The 19778-nt window shown below is 42.0% G+C and overlaps 1 protein-coding gene across 1 annotated transcript in view; it reads left to right on the top strand.

The window, feature by feature from the left end:
* The window catches only part of phlpp2 (PH domain and leucine rich repeat protein phosphatase 2), a gene marked incomplete at both ends in the record, with an annotated part of 36207 nt that extends 16754 nt beyond the window's left edge, over positions 1–19453 (top strand). Inside the window, 16 exons of the mRNA XM_080493285.1 lie at positions 63–253; positions 2877–3002; positions 5644–5798; positions 8116–8262; positions 8566–8796; positions 10007–10209; positions 10368–10428; positions 11150–11245; positions 11923–12078; positions 13556–13756; positions 14608–14770; positions 14887–15017; positions 16775–16888; positions 17433–17627; positions 17769–18000; positions 18167–19453. Coding sequence (XP_080349411.1) covers positions 63–253; positions 2877–3002; positions 5644–5798; positions 8116–8262; positions 8566–8796; positions 10007–10209; positions 10368–10428; positions 11150–11245; positions 11923–12078; positions 13556–13756; positions 14608–14770; positions 14887–15017; positions 16775–16888; positions 17433–17627; positions 17769–18000; positions 18167–19453 — 3689 coding nt within the window. The remainder of the gene's footprint in view (positions 1–62; positions 254–2876; positions 3003–5643; positions 5799–8115; positions 8263–8565; positions 8797–10006; positions 10210–10367; positions 10429–11149; positions 11246–11922; positions 12079–13555; positions 13757–14607; positions 14771–14886; positions 15018–16774; positions 16889–17432; positions 17628–17768; positions 18001–18166) is intronic.
* Between the last annotated feature and the right edge of the window lie 325 nt (positions 19454–19778).

The following is a 19778-nucleotide window of genomic DNA, read 5'->3' as shown; positions in this document are numbered from 1 at the left end:
GAGTCTCCTGAATTCGATTAATGCTCGCAGATTTGCACTAACCTCCCTGTGTTTTCCGCCAGAGCGTCCAGTGAATGCAGACCAGCAGGAGCGGACTTTGCTGAAAGGCGTGTTCAGCGTCAGGAAAGGCAAGACGCAACTGCACAAGTGGGCGGAGCGGCAGGTCATTCTCTGTGGCACCTGTTTAATCGTGGCTTCGGTGAAGGACAGCCTGACCGGAAAGATGCACATCCTGCCCCTGGTGGGGGGAAAGGTGAGAGTTCAGTGTTTGTACATCAGGCAACACAGAAAAGGTGCTAACCTCTCTGTGTCCCCAGGGCGCAGCTCGTGCTTCAGACTGTGTCGATAGGCTACAACAACACAGCTGTGTTGAAGGGCTGGATGAAGTAAAAAGATGACACACTGCAGTGACACTTGTGTCATCAAACACTCAATGTCTCAGTCTCGCGGGTCCCAAATAAATAATGTTTAGCAAGATTAACTTGTCAAAGGTCTTTCACAAACTTTGGTTTGTGTTCCTCTTGGCTTCCTATGAGTTGAAATGACGTGCTCATTCTTGTTATAACTGTCTGTGTTCAGTTAGGATCCTGAACTCAACACGAAATACAAGATATTTGTCTAAAACATCTGAAATTTGCTGTTATCAAACCTTGTTTGTCACTACACCGAAGGCAGCTTGCTTTTTTATTATAAGATGAAGCTGAAACTATCAAAGTTGTTATCATTAGACTAGATCATAGCCAGTAATGTGACATACACTGATCACCCATATTATTAAGACCAACTGCCTTCCCAAGCATTCTTGATCCAAAGTGGCTTGGACTCCACTAAACCTCAGTGAGTGTGCTGTGGTATCTGGCATGTTGGCGAGAGATCCTTAAACCCTTCAGGTTGTGAGGCGCTGCACTATTTGGAACCATGTGCATCAATAAGTCACAACCAGGTTTTCCTTTCTTGGACCACAAGTTACAGCTTTGGGGATGCTGTGACCGTGTTGTTTTGCAATGAAATGCTTCAATTCTAACAACAAATTTTCACTTGCTGCCTCACATTTCCCACCTACAAACAGGTGCCATGCGAAAAAGATAATCAGTATTCTTCACTTCACTGGTCTGTGGTCATGATGTTATCACTGATCGGTTTACACCTTGATGCTTAGCAAATCTGCACACGACCGCTCACATCCATGTCGAATTCTGCTGTGGCGAGAAAGTACAGAGCGTTGGAATGGAGTGTTTTTGTTGTGGAAACAAAAACGCTGCTTGTGAATTATGTTTCTGTAACAGCTGCGTACTTACCTACCTGCAGTTAACAGGGTGTTGACTGCACAGCAATAAAGCTTACAACATGTTGGGGGGTTATAAAATAAAAACACTCAGCAGCAACATTCATCATCTGACATGGTTTGCTCCCACGAACATGGTACTTGAGTCTTAGTCGTAGTAATTGTTTTGCGAGACGAATCACTTTGACTGTGACTGGGGGAAAAAGTGATAACGTCCCTCCGTCAGTCTTGTATATCAGCTTCATGCATATTCACACTGATGGTGCATTTAGACTGAAAGTGGTGTTAGATGTTTTATGCTTTAGAGGTGAAAATAATGAGACATTGAAGGCGTTTGTTAATACAATTCCCCAGGCTTAAGGTAACACGGTTAACCACTGCATCAGTGACAATTAAAGGCAATTGCTGAAGTCCTGTTTCAGCTCATATGAATGGTTGTTTGAAATAATATTTGAAACACCTTAGTGAAAAAGGAAAAAGTCAGTGTGTGAAAAACACACACAAGTTCTGTCCTCATTAAAGACAATTTAAAAAAGGAGAGAAAGATGTTGTTGTTATGGGCCCTGAAGCATGAAATATCCTCAAGTGCTGTTCCTCGAGTGAGAATGGGACAGTTTGAAGTCGGGAGGTGTGGTAGTAAAAAGAAGCCAGCGTGTTGTTTCATTTTAAAGATGGTCGCATGTAGTGTTGTTTCTAAAGCATGTAAGAGTTTTCAATAACTTGTACAGTGCTCCTGATGCATGTGAAGTGACTTTGTTCTTATGGATAATATAGTATATTTCTCAATGCGTTCGTCCTTCTAAACGGCTTTATCCAGACCAGGGTCACAGGGCTCTTCGGCCAATCCCGACTAACAAAGTCCGATTAGACCCTGGACAAGTTGCCAGTCCATCCTGGGACAAACAAAGAGATAGACTTTCTACAGGGTCAACAGTTAACTTCAAATGCATGTTTTTATAGTGTGGGAGAGAACTGGAGTTCCCATTAACACCCAGAGATCGTGCAACCGAACTAAAAGGTTTGTCCTCAAACAACATGGCGCAGCCCATCATTTCTTTATTCATACTTAAAAAGAGCGACCAATGTTTCCTAATGTTGTGATGAAATGAATGCTATAACCGTGTTTTTGGAGAAATTGGGAACTTCAGAGACAAATGGAAAGCAACATCAGACTAAGCTTTGGTTTTTTTGAGTTGCATTGTGAGTAATGTAGGCTGTCACTTTTAAAAACATATTAAAGATATATCTGCTTTAGCTGCATCCATTTTGATCTTTTTCTAAAGTATGTTGATATCATGAGTTTAGCAATATTACCCTGTAATAATATTTAATGTTTATACAGTTCTCATTTTTCTCTTATGTGTTTTTTTTTTATTTTTTTTATCACAGCATGTCAATAAATTTGGATTTTTATTAAATGTCAGGAAACAATACAGACTCAACTCTATGAAATAATCATTGAACGTGACCGCAATAAGATGACAGAAAGTGTAATTCTGTTCACAGTGAAATGTTTGTTTTCATTTTTGTGAGGGTTTTTTTTCTCGTGGTGGTCTTTCTCATCATATCCATGTGTAATCTCTGTATTGAGGTGGAGGAGGTGAAGCGGAGGCAACACTGTCTGATGTTCAGCTCAGCTGGATCACAGGCCCAGACGTACTTCGTCAACTTCGACACACTCGCTGACTACCAGCGATGGCATCGGCAGGCATCAAAAGTAAGCCAGCATCTCCAACATTGTGTGTAAATTTCAGAACATGTCTTCTTCCTTTTTCTTTTTCCTGCAGTGGTGTGTTTGCAGTTGCTCCCTTTGTTTCTGTTGGCGCTACAGTTGTGTCCTCTATTTGCCTGTCTCATAGCGTCTGATTAGCTCCACAGAGGAAAACACAGTATTGTCAAGTAGAATATGTCTTTTCAGATAGTTGAGCTCTTTAGGTTCATTTAGGGGCCATGTGTAATGATTTCTGCAGATATTCTTAATATACATTGTAAGGATAGTAATTGACACACACGTTTTGAATTTGTGTCATATCATGTTTCTGTTAGAGAAATCTGCCAGTTCATTTGCCCCCTTTTTTCTTTTTTTTATAAAGTGCTATTGTTCCTGTCCTGCTCAACTTGCTTTGTCTCTAATATCCTAATTAATGGCTGTTGTGCCACAGCTCCTTCCTGGAGCCGAAACAGCCTCCGTGAGGGCCTCCGCTGAGGCAGAGCCAGCACACAATTAGCCATGGACAGAAAGCCAGCAGAAAAAAAAAAAAAAAAGAGAGAGAGACAATCCCATTAGTTACAGATTCCTGCTAAATCCAGGATCTCTCTCTCTGCCATGGTGGTATGGATTACTGAGTTAGACTTGCCCGGTAGCTCACTGTATTTATGCTGTATCTTAGTCTGGAGGTTTCTATGGAGACAGCAGATGATGACTGATGAAGATTTTCTGTGGATATGGGCCAGTGTTTATGCTACACTGCATAAATCAAAAGTGTGTGTGTGTGTGTGTGTGTGTGTGTGTGTGTGTGTGTGTGTGTGTGTGTGTGTGTGTGTGTGTGTGTGTGTGTGTGTGTGTGTGTGTGTGTGTGTGTGTGTGTGTGTGTGTGTGTGTGTGTGTGTGTGTGTGTGTGTGTGTGTGTGTGTGTGTGTGTGTGTGTGTGTGTGTGTGTGTGTGTGTGTGTGAAGGAGTCAGCAATTGTATTTGTGCTTGCAAAAAGAGCAAGGACTGAAAAGTGGGAAGTTGAAATCTTTTTTTTTTTACCAGATTAGCCAAAATTCATTATTATTATTATTATTTTAGCTGAGTACAAATCAACACAATCCATTTAATAAACTACCCAGAAAAAGTAAAGTTTGCCAGACCACAGTCAGACAGGAAAGACGCTTTTCCACAAAATGAGAGAAAAGTGGTTTGTGGCAGCTGTGCAGACATATAAATTATGTTCTCATGTAGTTATTTAAAAAGAAAAGTCAACTATTATAGAAAATAATTGCACTATGATTTTGCAGTAACTTTATTTTTTTTTTTTACTAATGCTCTCTTTACATTAAGTTAAAATGTAGAATGAAACATTTGCCTGCATTCAGCTGCTTTAGTCAAGTTTGTGAAAAGCTTAGTTGTTCACATCTGTAGGAACTGATTGAGGGCACGACAGTGAATTGTGTAAACCTAATCTCTTCACAGTGTGTCACAGTGTTTCATAATTACTAAGCAAGTTATCCAAAGCATGAAATCTGTCCTATTTTCTCTCCGTTTCCTCTCCCCACCGCCACGTCACGTATTTACTGTTTTTTTTTTAAAGATGAGCTGCTTTTTTTAAAGTGGCTGGCAGATGAGTCGATTTTGTGGGAAATGAGCAGTTTTGTCTTTGCTGTCTCTAAAAGCAGTGACGTGATGTCATGCTCTGCTGAGCAGCCGTCCTATTTTCTGGGTTGCTGCACAGTGTGCAGCCCTGTAGTTAATGGAGGAGACAATCCTCAGACTGGATTGGGCCAGCACAGTTTGGTATCGTGCACTGATGGCGAGCTTGTAAACAATCATTCCTTGGGTGATCGATGGTCTGCAAAGCTGCAGCTTTTGCAGGAAAATAATGGGGAATAAAGTCCTCTGAGTGACAGTCAACAATGGTCTGAACAAATGTGATTAAACAAGTATGTCCCAAATGTAGATTCAGACACAGACTCCTTCACACTTCTGTCTGGGAAAAGTGATTCTCTGCATTCAGTCATAGGTTGTTTTAGTCTCCACAGGACAAGTCAACTGCATGACAAACTACAGCCTTCAAAAATGGCCATATAGTCGTGCCAACATCTCTGAAATGTTTCCAGGCAAATATAAAAAAATACATGCTGTGATGATTGTATTTATTACAGTGCAGATGAATTGGACTATGAAAGCTTGATTACGGTACATAATGATGCAAGACTTTATTTATTAGCGCCATTGCAGCACATGATGAACAAATTAGATTGCAAGTGTGTGAGATTGTTAAGTTTTTCTGTCACTGATCATTGGATGGGGCTGGTAATAACAAAACTGACAGTCAGGTGATCGTGACAGCGTGGGAAAGTGGGAGTGACTTAGAGGAAGGAGACCCAAGGAAATGCTGTTGATAATAATTAGTGATGTCAACACCATTTTCTCAGGAAAATGAACAGACGTGTATCACGAAAGCATAGCTGATGTTTAGTCAGGAAATAATTTAATACAATGAATTTGCGTGCAATATTTCTAAACATTTTGTTTTTTTTCCCCAAACCTTCATGAAATTACAACTGTATATTTGTTCCTTGATCTGTGTGCTACACATGAACTGAAAACAGAAAAGAGCTCTCAGCACAATTTGCTTGTTTTTGCGTGTGTGAAGGTGGTGTCTCAGACAATCAGCCTGGTAGACCTCTCCTGCTACAGTCTGGAAACGGTTCCTGAGTATCTGTTTTACAGTCAGGATATCACCCACCTCAACCTGCGGCACAACTTCATGAGCCTGCAGGGTCCTGGAGGTCTGCTCAACCTCCCCAGGTATTCACTCCATCATTTTGTTGTTTAAAAGAAAGACCGTTGCCCTTCATCTAGAGCACATGGATCAAAATCTTAAGGGGTCTTAAAGGGGACATATCATGCTAAATCCACTTTTTTAGCCCTTAAATGCATTTTGTTGTATATTTAGAGTGTTTAGAAGTACAGAAAAGTTCAAAGTAGTCTCTTCAGGTGCTCCGTTGATATCTTTATATTCTGTTTTGGTCATATTTTGCGATCGGTTTCGATTTTTCTATTCTCTATTACGTTTTTTGAACAATGACGTCACAGTATTCTCAGCGGAACTGCCAAATTAGGACATCGACATTTAGAGCAATCCGCCATTTTTGTTTCTCGCTGCGATTTTGTAGTCCAACCGAAGTTACGAGAGGATAAGTCGAAATGTTCGGTTGTTGGATGTAGTAACCCACAAGCTTCGTTACACCGTCTCCCAGCATCAGAACCTTTTCGAAGTGCCTGGTTGAGTTTTATTTTTCACAGAAATGTACCCACATCTGTGGGTAAGGTCATTTTTGTGTGCGCGAATCACTTCAAGAATGACTGCTTCAGCAACCTCCGCCAGTATAAAGAAGGATTTGCCGAAAGACTTGGTCTGATTGAGCGGTCAGTTCCTTCTATCTATGGAGACGACGAACAGAGCACTTCGGTAAGCTGTATATAACGCTAAAAAGTGTGATGATAAGACGTCCCTGTCATTGTTTTGTTAGCATTAGCAGTTGCACCGTCTTCATATGTTAGCGCTGTGTGCTCGTTTTAGATTATAATGTAACTTCTGTGTTAAATAGTCGTTGTAATACAGGCAGTATTGTAGTAGTGGGCATGGATGGAGAAGTCAGTGTAAATATAGTAACACACCATTGCGTTACATCCATATGAAGACGTTGTTCTGTAGGTGCATCATCGTCATTTTCATCTCGCTCCGCCGGGTCCGACTCTGGCTCCAACATGTATGGCTGGATGGACAAATCTTCCGTTGTTGACATTTTGTAAATAATGTGTGAATATAAAGTTTCTGCGCCGCTAGATAATTGTATCTGTTCTATCAAACTACAAAGATGGCCGAACAGGGTGGCGTTGAACCGAGTGTCACCTCTGCAACCTGGAGAGGAGGCGGGGTATGAAGTGTCTCATTTGCATTTGAAGAGACCGCCCCAAAACGAGTTGCTCTCAGAAGCACATCAGAAAAGGGGTTGAAAAGGGGCCTGTGGAGCTCTAATAATGAGGAATTCAGACCCAAGCATTGCAGTTCCGCGTTGTATAGACCACAACTGTATGATTTATATGTAAAAAGGAAGGATTTAAAAGCATGATATGTCTCCTTTAAGTTATTTTTGTGCTGTTTTTACATATAATTCATTCCTCTGAGGGCCCAGTGGAGAGCAGTGGAGTTGGTATTTAGAGGCTCAGGACATTTTAGATTTGGCTATTTATTCATTGAGTTATAGAAAAAACCTTGTTAAATAGCTGCAGCAAGTTTGATGTTGAAAAAGTTACACTGTTAAGCTCCAACAACATCAGAACGCTACAATCATTGCCTCAATAAGTTTCCAGCTGCTCAGCGGTTTAATGTTGTATGGTGACGTGGTGCTTTTTATACAATTTCTATAAGCAAATGAAATACGTTCAAAACGTTTCCTCCACGTGTTTGACTTTTATGGCATAAAACAGAATTTAATCACATGTATTAATATGTTTGTTGATTTTCTACGAAATGCGTCACTGTTCTTTCTATTCATCACCAAACCCTTTACTCCTTGTTTTATGGCTCAATCACAATTTGCTGACTGGGTGTGCTTATTCTATCCTATTATTGACATTTTAAATCGGCTCTAACGTGCAACGTGTCAAAGAGATTTTCACATCAATCTCCTCTGTCTCGCTCTGTCTTATTTAGCATATTTATAAAAAGTCACGCATGACTTCATAACCAGTCTGGAGCACAAATCAAGTTCAACATTTTTGCAGGGCAACTAGAGGAAGTGAATTTGTAGTATCTGATGTCTCACCTGAAATATCAAGAGTGTGTGTACTTCACAACTCACTTTTTGTGAGCAATAATAAAGCCACAATTCTAAAAAATATTTAATTTGCTCATTAAACTTATTTCAGGCACTATAATTGTGGTACACGGTGATGTTGAATGGAAATAGCCTCTGGTGGTTTTTATCACCTGTTATAACACATTTCTTTGATATGTTTGCAACACGTGTGAATAAATGCCTCATTAAATATGCCAAACAAAAAAAACGTTTTCTCAATACTTTTTCAAGGTTGTGCATGCTGTTCCTTCTGTCTTTAGGTTTTCCCAACTAAAGAGTCTGAACTTATCTCACAACCGCCTGGGTGTTTTTCCCGAATGTGTGTGTGAGATCTTCACACTAACTGAGCTCAACCTCTCCTGCAACAGTCTCCACAGCATCCCAGTGCAGATCGGAAATCTTCAAAAGTGAGACACACAAAACACAATGTGTGCAGTTACAGTAAATCTTCATAATATGTACAGTAGATAGGTCAGGACATGCATGCTTAGCCGAACACACCTCAATTACATTAGAAGTGTGATGTGCATGATGCAAAAGTGAAGGTTGCTTTGTGAATGTTATTTTGACAGTGTTCGCTCTCACAGGAATAGTCTGTAGAATGCAGCTTTCTAAACAATGGATATAATTACAAATGATGCAAACAGATATTTGGCTCTTCCAAAGTAAAAATAAGCAAAACATGCATATTTGTCTTTTCTTTTTTGTAGCCTGCAGACGCTGTCTTTGGACGGAAACCACCTCAGCTCGCTGCCTGAAGAGCTGGGTGGCCTGTTTCAGCTCAATAGCCTGGGGCTCTCATTCAACAACTTCTCTCACATCCCTGCTGTGCTGGAGAGATTGAGCGCAGTGGACAAGCTGGCTCTGGCTGGGAACAGAGTGGAGAGTCTGGAGTTGTGTACTTTGGTCAGAATGAGCCACCTGAAAAACATTGATCTCCGGTAAGAGGGCGATCAGGGAACAAACAGCTCTCAGCCTTGTCCATCTCGTCTGACTCAATAAATCAGCCCATCTGTTATTGTGTGCGTAATGTTGGGTCAGTATGTTTTATGTCAAGCAAATTTACCATTCGCTGGTAGTCAGTCCGTCATTCTAGGGCAGGTGGCAGGTGGAGAATAATTCAGCACCGTAATCAATCTTGAAATTCTCTCTTTTCTGCGCTTTTCTTCGTTGTTGACACAAAGACAAATGTCCCGACACAAGCACTTTGCCTTACCTTCCTATTTCACATTTATTTATAGAGGCCATATTTGCTGAGAACAAATACCTTTTCCCGCATTGCACTGCCTCTCGCCTACATTCACACCTGGGTGCTGCCCAGATCTGTAGTCAGACACGGTATATTTGCAGCTCCACAGGAACAGTTGGATGCTAAGTGTTAAGGGGACCTCTACGCTGAGTAATGAGGAACAGAAAACTCTACCAAGTGTTTTTCCTACCACTACAGATGAAACCAGTGACCGCTGCTCTCACCACAGCCGGTTAATAACTCGATCTTTGGAGTTAAGTTGTGGTTTTGCTGGGTGGACGCTTTCAAGGAACAAGGTGCAGCTGTAGTGGATAAGCAGGTTGGAATTTCTCATAAAAGTAGATTTGTGGAATAACATGATGCATGAGATCACAGAGAGCGTTACTGATGGAGCAGCTTGGGCTCAGTTGGTAGTGCAAGTTTGTCTCAATCAGAAGGTTGCAGGTTTGATCCCTCATCTGTCTACATGTCGAGCAAGACACTGAACCCCAAACTGTTCCCAATAGCTGGATTGAGTGCCTTGCATAATCTGTGTGTGAATGTGTGTGTCAATGTGACTAACATTGTAAAGCACTTTGGGGGCTAAATAAGTGGAAAAGACATAGATTCCATTTACCATTTAATCTCAGCGTTGTGCCATATCAAACAGACATAAAATTTGAATTTCTCTTCTGTTTGTTCAATTAATCAAGGACATTATGTGCATATTTTGGCTCTGTATATTTTACCCCAACAATGTATGCTGGTCACCTCCTACAGCTCTATCACCTCTGTAAGATTTGGAGGAACAAATATCATGTTATTTATGTTGGACTGATGCTTTATTTTCTACCCAAGTAGAAGCAGAACTACGTAATAATATTCATTATTATTTTACTCCTTGTTCTCAATGTTAAATGTAGCTTGAATGGGATGCGATGGGTAAAAAGTGAGAGTCTAGAGGCAGTGAACCAGGTGACCCAGCTGGACTTGCGAGACAATTGCTTGGACTCGCTTGACCTGAGCTCCATCTGCAACCTGGAGACTCTGCACTGCCAGCGTAACCAGCTGGGGAGCCTCACGCTCAGCGGCTTCACACTGCGCATGCTCCATGCCAGCAGCAACCGTGAGTCAAACAGAGCATCAACTATCCGCCGTTTTCGCGTCACTGGTTTTTTTGTCTTATTTGTGCAGACCCTTCCCTCTAATGACACATTCATTTTCAAGCACACATGTCATAATCCAGATGTGCAGTTAATGGGGGCTGCTTTTATCTGCCCACAGGCCTGACAACAGTGAACATCTATCCAGTTCCTAACCAGCTGACGCACATGGACCTATCACAGTGAGTTCTGGCTGCTTTACAAAAGTGCTAATGGTGTGTGAAAACCGGTTTTGGTCGTATTCTAGGGAGTATTAGTGCAGTGGTGCAGTGTTTCTGAATCAGTGAATCACTTTCCATATTGAATTGAATAACCTATGCTTGGTGAAAGAATAAACAGTTGATTCAGATGAGTGTCTCCTGATCAAAAATTATTCATTGCCAGAATCTATTATACAAGTACTTTTTTTTTTTTTGCTTGATACAAAATGTAATTTTTCAAAAGATTTCAAAAAGCCTTTTGTTCAGATTGTGTGAATAGCATTTTGGACTTTGGACTCCCTCAGTCTCTAATGGCCAAAGCATTGATGATAATGCAAAACTAATCCCCAATATCTTGTAGCGTTCTGTATACAGCAGAAATGCTAAATGAAGGCTAAGACCACTATATATTTTAATGTTCGAATGGCTTAGCCTGTGTCAATGCTTGCTTGACAAAAAAAGAATTTAAACTTGAACGATTGTATATTTGTAAATCTTACATTTATTTGGCATGTACAAAAAGAGTTTATTCACAGTTCAATGCAAACATTTATTAAAAACAGATCACTGTACCTGATTAATGCTGGATAATATGATTTTGCCCCTTTGTTGTTCACTGTAATTTCCAAACTGCTTATTCATCCGTTCAGTAATGACAACTCAGTTTGTGTGTGTTTGTCTATGTATGTGTGTGTTGAGACAGGAATCTCTTGGAATACCTTCCAGACTGGGTGTGTGACTGCAGAAAAATAGAGATGCTCGACGTCACAAACAACCTCCTGTCTCAGCTTCCTTCCAGGTTAACATTTGTTGTGAACCAATCCTAAACTCAAATTTCATGTCCTTTGTTACGTTTTTCCAGTTTAGTTAACCTTTCACCCTCGTGTAATCCATAATTGTCTCTCCTGGCCAGAATTAGAAGATCAGGTGTCATGCTCTTTTTTTTTTTTTTTTTTATACCTCTGGTGCTGAACGGCTTTTCATAACATCTGCTTTGTCATGGTAGCGGAACCATGGGGAGAACCAGACACAAACAATAGCTGGTATCACTTTCTTTGTGAAAGGCTATAACTGTGCTTTTTAGTTTCAGTATTAAATCATGGCCATCCTATCATTCTTGGCTCAGAGTACCATTCCTCTCCGTCAGCCCTGAGCACAGGCATTTGCATTTGAATGAAAGAATTTGAAAAGAAAAAAAAAAAAGCTTTTGAAAATTAGATGATATTCCTCCATCCGCTGTGCCCACTCATAACTTCTGTGATGTGATCATGGGCGAACAATAAGCTGCTGTGCGAGTCTGTATTTGGCCAAACTGAATGTCACTGATGGATTGGTACACACATACAGAGCTTCACGAGTGGTCAGTCGACAAAGGGAAGAGGATGTTATGTGCCTTTCTTTTGGGCTGTTCTCTCTTTTCTTGCCCTAATCTCACTCTGCTGCTCATATCTGCTCATTTCTGCTGGCCTTCGACAGACTGCTCAACAGCTTGAGCTTGAGGAAACTGCTGACGGGGAACAATCGTTTGCAGAGAGTGCCTGACCTACTTGACCACGTCCCTCTGGAAGCTCTAGACCTCCAGCACAACAGGCTAGGCGATCTTCCGGAGAGTCTCTTTTACAAGGCCTTAAAGTGAGTCCTTCCACCAATTTCCACTGCAGAACTTTCAGTTTCTTTCTCTGTCTGGTCCTCAATATAGTTTTGTTGTTGTCAGCTGGTGTTTGTTGTTTGGACAGCGTGTGCCATAGGTCATTTTTTTGGGAACTTAAGTGTAGATTGTTTGAAAGAATTGTGGTGAAGATCAATGTAGCAGTCCAGACCGTAACTGGAGCTTCATTTGCTCTTCTATTTCCTGTGTGGTAAATCACTTAACACCCATTAGCAGTTCAGATGCTCTAATGCACTTTACTGTCTCTAATGCTGAGACAAAATGATGTTCCTGATATGATGTCTAAAAGCTGCAGAGCAGACTGTGGCAAAAGTGGTAGCACTCAAAGCTGATAGACGCAAGCATGGCAGCATAAACTAGGATGATCTGAACTAATGCTTAGATTTTCATATGTGCAAAAAGCCACAGAGAGGTTTCAACAACCATGTATCAGTTATCACACTCCTGGTTCTGGATGGCAGCAGTCCTGCAAGATTACAATGTGTCCCAACTGTGACACGATTGCTTGTACTGACTCGTTCATTCTCAGAGACATATTCTGGTGACATATTCTATAAATTCAGGCGTGATCAGGAGTGAACACTTCTAAGTTACTTTCATGGTGTCTGACTATTTTAGAATAGTCGTTTGACAAGAATCACTTCTTAATTACTCATGCAGAAAAGTTTTATTACTTTTTATAACTGCATGTCATACACACAGTTGATGACCTAACATCACTATTTACATAAGAATCACCAAAGGTCAAATATGCTGTGATTCCTCCCGGTACAGATTCAACACTACCAAAATCACTGCTCCACTTCTGAGGACATGTTTTTTTTTTGCTAAGAACTTTGTTTCTTCAGTGCATTGATAACAAGAGGAGAAGTGAAAATAATATAGATTTCCCTATAATCGGCTGACAAAGGAGAGAGACTAACTGGCACCTCTGTCATGTACAATTTTAACTGCGCCATGGTTTTTTCATTGAACTACCTTCAATAACCTTTGGTGTATTTAATGTCAAAGAAAATGTCAAAGTGATAATGCAGTGGAATTCTGCCGCATAGATTATAATTTACTCCACACAAGCGCTCATGGAGATCTCCTCAGGTATCAATGTACTTTGGAATATATCATAATAAAAACCGTTCCTTTGACCCTGTAAGGAGTGGATCATGTCACGCTTATTTATTTATTTTTTTATAGGTTTCAAAATGCGTCATTAAAGGACTGATGTTGAAATGTTGCCAGCTGCCTAACAAAGGGACATTTAAGGATGTTTTGATGAATGGGTGTCATTGAAAGTTCTCTGCTCAGATTTGTCATTTGAAAGTCGCACTCTGATACACTTCATCCATTATTTATATAGATATTTAGCGTAACTCTTTCAGTCTTGCAGTCCTGGTTAGGTTAAAGCTTATGCATTGTTGTCTAATTAATTGTTCTTCCTCACAGCCTGAAATACTTAAATGTGTCAGCCAATGCCCTGGAAAGTATTCCTCCCAGCAGCCAGTCAGAGGAGAGCCTCAGCACACTCCAGGAGCTCTACCTGACAGGAAACAACTTGAACGAGAACTGTGGAGCTCTGCTGGTCGGCCACCAAAACCTGCGGGTCCTTCACATCGCTTATAACCAACTGCTCTCGTTCCCAGCTAGGTGTGTTTACCTTCTATGTCGTTCTCAAAGAAAAAATACTATCTTAATAACACATCTTTATATTCTTGTTCTGTCACCACTGACGGGATCTGGCGTGTATATTTGTCATAGCCATAACTTATAAACCGCTAATGACAGCTACAACATTAAAAAGCCAGAAGACAGCAGGGACAGCTTTGTGTCCATGTGCTAGTCGTTACTGCGACAGCCAGGATGATTCTTCCAATCACAGAGAAGATTCACCAGTGTGTCACATCTTTGGAACATGAGCTTTTTAGTACAGTCAAAAACAGAGTGATATTGAATTACAGCCAAGTATTGAAAGATAAAGTTACCCCAAATCATTAAAAGGGGAAAGGCTGCTCTCTCATTGCAAAGCTATTCTATAGCCATAAATGTTAAATAAATCCAAGCCCAAGCTCCCTCAATATAATCCTGGCTCTGAAAGGGTTCAAATAAAAAAGAGGTTGGAATACTTTACTAGAATGAATAAGATGTGTAGTAATTGTCAAAGTTGAATAAAAAAAAAAGAAAAAAATACACCTCGATCTTCTGAAATGTGTATTTTTTTCTAAAATTTAGCAATGTTTTCTTCAAACAAATCATTATTGCTACTATTCAAACACACACTATGCATTTTTGTTCTGTCTTCACTGATAAATGATAATCTTCTTAAATGTGAAGTAAATAACCTGACATTTTTTAGCGGTAGTATACAATCAATGTTTTGATATAAGTGACCATCATTTAAGAAAACACTTGCAGGCAGATAGTTGACAACAATTTTACTCTCATTTATCAGTTCATCTCATTAAGCTAATTTTTCATTTTCAATGTCTGTCTGTCTTTAGTAAGCTGAGCAAGCTGGAACTGCTGGAGGAGCTCAATTTAAGTGGCAATAAGCTAAAGACTATCCCCTCCACCGTGTCAAGCTGTAAGAGGCTGCACACCCTCATAGCACACTCGAATCACATCACTGTCTTCCCAGAGATCCTCAGCCTGCCAGAGATCAAGGTCAGACTTTGGTTTTGGTTATATTTGTGTGACTTTACCGTTGTGTCTGTGTGTGTCTGTGTGTGTCGGTGTGTGTTCAGTATGTTTTAGCTCTTGTGTGCTTTGTATGTCCTTAGCTTGTTGATGTGAGCGGCAATGAGCTGACTGAAATCCAGCTACCTGATTCCCTGCCTGCTACTCTACAAGAGCTGGACCTGACAGGCAACAGCAGCCTCATACTGGAACACAAAACTCTTAATCTCTTCAGGTGAGTCACTGGACCCAGATCCAGATCCAGAAACCTCAGGGGAAAAACATACTGTGAAATCTGAGCACTAACATCTTCATTTAAGACCCGAGGGTTGCTGTAACACATTATGTACAGTGGGGCAAAAAAGTATTTAGTCAGCCACCGATTGTGCAAGTTCTCCCACTTAAAATGATGACAGAGGTCTGTAATTTTCATCATAGGTACACTTCAACTGTGAGAGACAGAATGTGAAAAAAAAATCCAGGAATTCACATTGTAGGATTTTTAAGGAATTTATTTGTAAATTATGGTGGAAAATAAGTATTTGGTCAATAACAAAAATTCAACTCAATACTTTGGAATATAACCTTTGTTGGCAATAACAGAGGTCAAACAATTCCTATAGGTCTTTACCAGGTTTGCACACACAGTAGCTGGTATTTTGGCCCATTCCTCCAGGCAGATCTTCTCTAGAGCCGTGATGTTTTGGGGCTGTCGCCGAGCAACACAGACTTTCAACTCCCTCCACAGATTTTCTATGGGGTTGAGGTCTGGAGACTGGCTAGGCCACTCCAGGACTTTCAAATGCTTCTTACGGAGCCACTCCTTCGTTGCCCGGGCGGTGTATTTGGGATCATTGTCATGCTGGAAGACCCAGCCACGTTTCATCTTCAAAGCTCTCACTGATGGAAGGAGGTTTTGGCTCAAAATCTCACGATACATGGCCCCATTCATTCTTTCCTTAACACGGATCAGTCGTCCTGTCCCCTTAGCAGAAAAACAGCCCCAAAGCATGATGTTTCCACCCCCATGCTTCACAGTAGGTATGGTGTTCTTGGGATGCAACTCAGTATTCTTCTTCCTCCAAACACGACGAGTTGTGTTTATACCAAAAAGTTCTATTTTGGTTTCATCTGACCACATGACATTCTCCCAATCCTCTGCTGGATCATCCATGTGCTCTCTGGCAAACTTCAGACGGGCCTGGACATGCACTGGCTTAAGCAGGGGGACACGTCTGGCACTGCAGGATTTGATTCCCTGTCGGCGTAGTGTGTTACTGATGGTAACCTTTGTTACTTTGGTCCCAGCTCTCTGCAGGTCATTCACCAGGTCCCCCCGTGTGGTTCTGGGATTTTTGCTCACCGTTCTCATGATCATTTTGACCCCACGGGATGAGATCTTGCGTGGAGCCCCAGATCGAGGGAGATTATCAGTGGTCTTGTATGTCTTCCATTTTCTGATAATTGCTCCCACAGTTGATTTTTTCACACCAAGCTGCTTGCCTATTGTAGATTCACTCTTCCCAGTCTGGTGCAGGTCTACAATTCTTTTCCTGGTGTCCTTCGACAGCTCTTTGGTCGTGGCCATAGTGGAGTTTGGAGTCTGACTGTTTGAGGTTGTGGACAGGTGTCTTTTATACAGATAACCAGTTCAAACAGGTACCATTAATACAGGTAACGAGTGGAGGACAGAAGAGCTTCTTAAAGAAGAAGTTACAGGTCTGTGAGAGCCAGAGATCTTTCTTGTTTGAAGTGACCAAATACTTATTTTCCACCATAATTTACAAATAAATTCCTTAAAAATCCTACAATGTGAATTCCTGGATTTTTTTTTCACATTCTGTCTCTCACAGTTGAAGTGTACCTATGATGAAAATTACAGACCTCTGTCATCATTTTAAGTGGGAGAACTTGCACAATCGGTGGCTGACTAAATACTTTTTTGCCCCACTGTATATACTAAACGTATGTACTGTATGCTCTGTTTTACAGTCACATCACCACCCTGAAATTGGACCAGAAATCCACCACGATAGCTACAGACACACCTAATGTCTCAACTCCTTGGAATCATGGTTACTCTGAAATGAGTGGCCAAAGAAACAAGTATGTATGTCTGTGATTTTAACTTGTTTATGACGGTAGAGTTAAACTTTTGCCCCAGGCATTTTCAAAAAGTGTCTATATTAGAGGTTTAGTTTGTGTTATCTGCTTTCAAGTGTCAAGGCAAGTTAACATTTGACGGATTTCACAAGCTGTGAATGAGACATAAACAAATTAGTAAATATCTTATTGACAGGCATCTTTCAGTAAATATTTCAAAGGTGCTCAATGCTTGATCTGATACCTATAGCAGTGTAATGTGCATCACAGTTTGAGATCCAGGTAGGTCTGCTATCTCCTCCAAAGTCATGACTGCCCCAGAGGTCAGCACTGTCTGTTATCAGCTGTCACCCCTTGCTGTTTCCACACACTGTCACATACTGAAGTATGCATGAGGGTGAACACTCTGATGGTGTGTGTGTGTGTGTGTGTGTGTGTGTGTGTGTGTGTGTGTGTGTGTGTGTGTGTGTGTGTGTGTGTGTGTGTGTGTGTGTGTGTGTGTGTGTGTGTGTGTGTGTGTGTGTGTGTGTGTGTGTGTGTTGGACAGATTGTGTGTGTCGGTGCTTGCAGTAGACCGGTTCAGAGACCGCGTGGAAGCGTGCTATGGTATCTTTGATGGAGACCGTAACGAGGAAGTGCCCCGGCTGTTGCAGTGCACCATGGGGGATGTGCTGTGTGAGGAGCTGCAGCACTCCAGTGTTGACGATGTGTACATGTGCAACACTTTTCTGACCTCACACAGGTAAGGCAAACATTTTAAAATGTTAATCTTTTTCAGTAATAATAGGTTTTTCTTTTTCTTTTCTTTTTTTTTTACACTAAGAACTCGTATTGCTTTCTGCAACCAGTAATTATAAATCACAGCTTTCTTTTTGTGCAATAGGAAACTTGGTATGGCTGGGCAGAAACTGGGTGCCTCTGCCTTGCTCTGTTTTATCCACCGTGAGACGTCAGATCCTGGAGGCCACTTCAGCCTGACTGTGGCCAACGTGGGAACTTGTCAAGCTGTGCTGTGCAGAGATGGACAACCTGTTCCTCTTTCAAAGGTTTATAATCTTGAGAACTGCGCTGATGAGATGGAGAGGGTTAAACTCAGTAAAGCCATAATTACAGAGGTAGGAAAACACAGCCTGTATGTCTGCTAACTTCAATATAGGACTAGAGCATTTATAAGGATTTTTTGATTACCTTTAATTATGCTTTTTTTTTTATTAGTGATGTAAATATTGTACAGCTGTAAAATTACCTGCAGTTATAATGTTTTTTTTTCCTGTTCTGTAGGATAACAAAGTGAGTGGAGTAACATGCTGCTCTCGCCTGCTGGGCTGCTCTTATCTATCTCCCTGGGTGCTTCCGAAGCCCTGGGTGCACACGGAGCCACTGTGTTCCCAGGATGACTTCTTGATCCTGGGGAATCGAGCGCTGTTTGAGCGCGTGTCCTACCAGGAGGCTGTGTGCACGGTGCAGGCCGTGCGGGATCCGCGTGCTGCTGCTAAGAAGCTGTGCTCACTTGCCCAGAGTTACGGTTGCAAGGACAACATCGGGGCTGTGGTAGTGTCCCTCCATATCGGGGAGGACAGCTGTACTTGTGAGCCACCAGTCTCCACCACTGAACCACGAGGTCCCCCTCCTGCCCCAGTGCCTATGTCTGTGACTCCGGGCCCCAGTGACACAGCCACACTTTCATCCAGCAGCGGTATTGTCACTGAGTTCAGCAGTGAAACATCGGCTTCAGAGATTGGTAGTGAGGCCGGGTCCACCGCTTCAGACGAACACCCGTCTTCTGGACTGGCGTCCCGTCCAGAAAGACGCTGCAGCGTACACCCTGCCACTACACTCTGTGGGATCATGGTACCAGGTTCAGTTGGTACAGGAACCCACCCAGGCCTATTCCAGCGGCAGCCCTCCAGTGCTACGTTCTCGAGTAACCAGTCTGACAACGGTTTAGACAGTGACGACGAAGCTCCACTGGAGGGTGTTATCTCTAATGGCAGCAAGTTAGAAGTGGAGGTAGACATTCACTGTTGTGCTTTCCAACTTCGGTCAGGGGTACCTCAGACCCCCAAAGACTTGGACTTTGAAAAGCGAGGCTCTGACTACCCCAATGGCAAAATGCGCAGACAGAACAGCGTTGTGGTTTCTGCTACAAACGGCTGCCTGCTGGCTGTATGTGGTAGAGAGATAGCCGACCTTAAAAAGTCTCCGTCCACATCCAGCCTGTTTGGTAAGAAACTGTCTAACGGGTCAGTTGTTGCCCCTGAAGACAGCCATAATCTTATAGAGGTTGCTCTAGAGGCTCCCAAGAAGAAGTCAGGCTACTTTACTGCCCCGGCGCAGCTGGATCCAGAGGACCAGCTGATTGTGCCTCCTAGTCTGGAGCAGGAAGTCAGAGAGCAGCTGAGAGGCCAGTGTCCTCTTATCTCAGGCCCGTCTGCACCGTCTACACCCACCTCCTTAAAAGATTCTGTGTGGGATCATCCACACCCACCTGCTTTTGCCTCCACCCTTGTCCCGGGTCCAGGCCCAGCTCCCATCCTACAGCGGGAAGTCTATGATACTGCCCTCTAGAGGAGGGACACTGCACAGTGCCGTGTGGCGACTATTCTGTGTTTGTGCCATTCTAGGGAAGGAGATTTTTCTCATACATTTGGGATTTTGCAGTTAAAGTTGTACTCAAATGTTGTGCGAGGGTGACACAGGCCTGTTGGACCAAGGTAGTCGTTCAGTCACTAAGCAATGCCATGCCAATAGTATGTGGTATAGCAGTCCATGGTCTAAGCATCTACCAGTATAGCAGTGAGTAAAGAAGCCTGCTCATAACGGTTTGACAGGACAGCTGGCTAGCATGACAAAAACAAGCCTGACCTAAAATGGGATACCTCGAATGTTTGAA

The sequence above is a fragment of the Lipophrys pholis genome (assembly GCF_963383615.2).
Source record: "Lipophrys pholis genome assembly, chromosome: 2".
Classification (NCBI taxonomy): domain Eukaryota; kingdom Metazoa; phylum Chordata; class Actinopteri; order Blenniiformes; family Blenniidae; genus Lipophrys; species Lipophrys pholis.
This window is presented reverse-complemented; position numbering and strand designations above follow the sequence as displayed.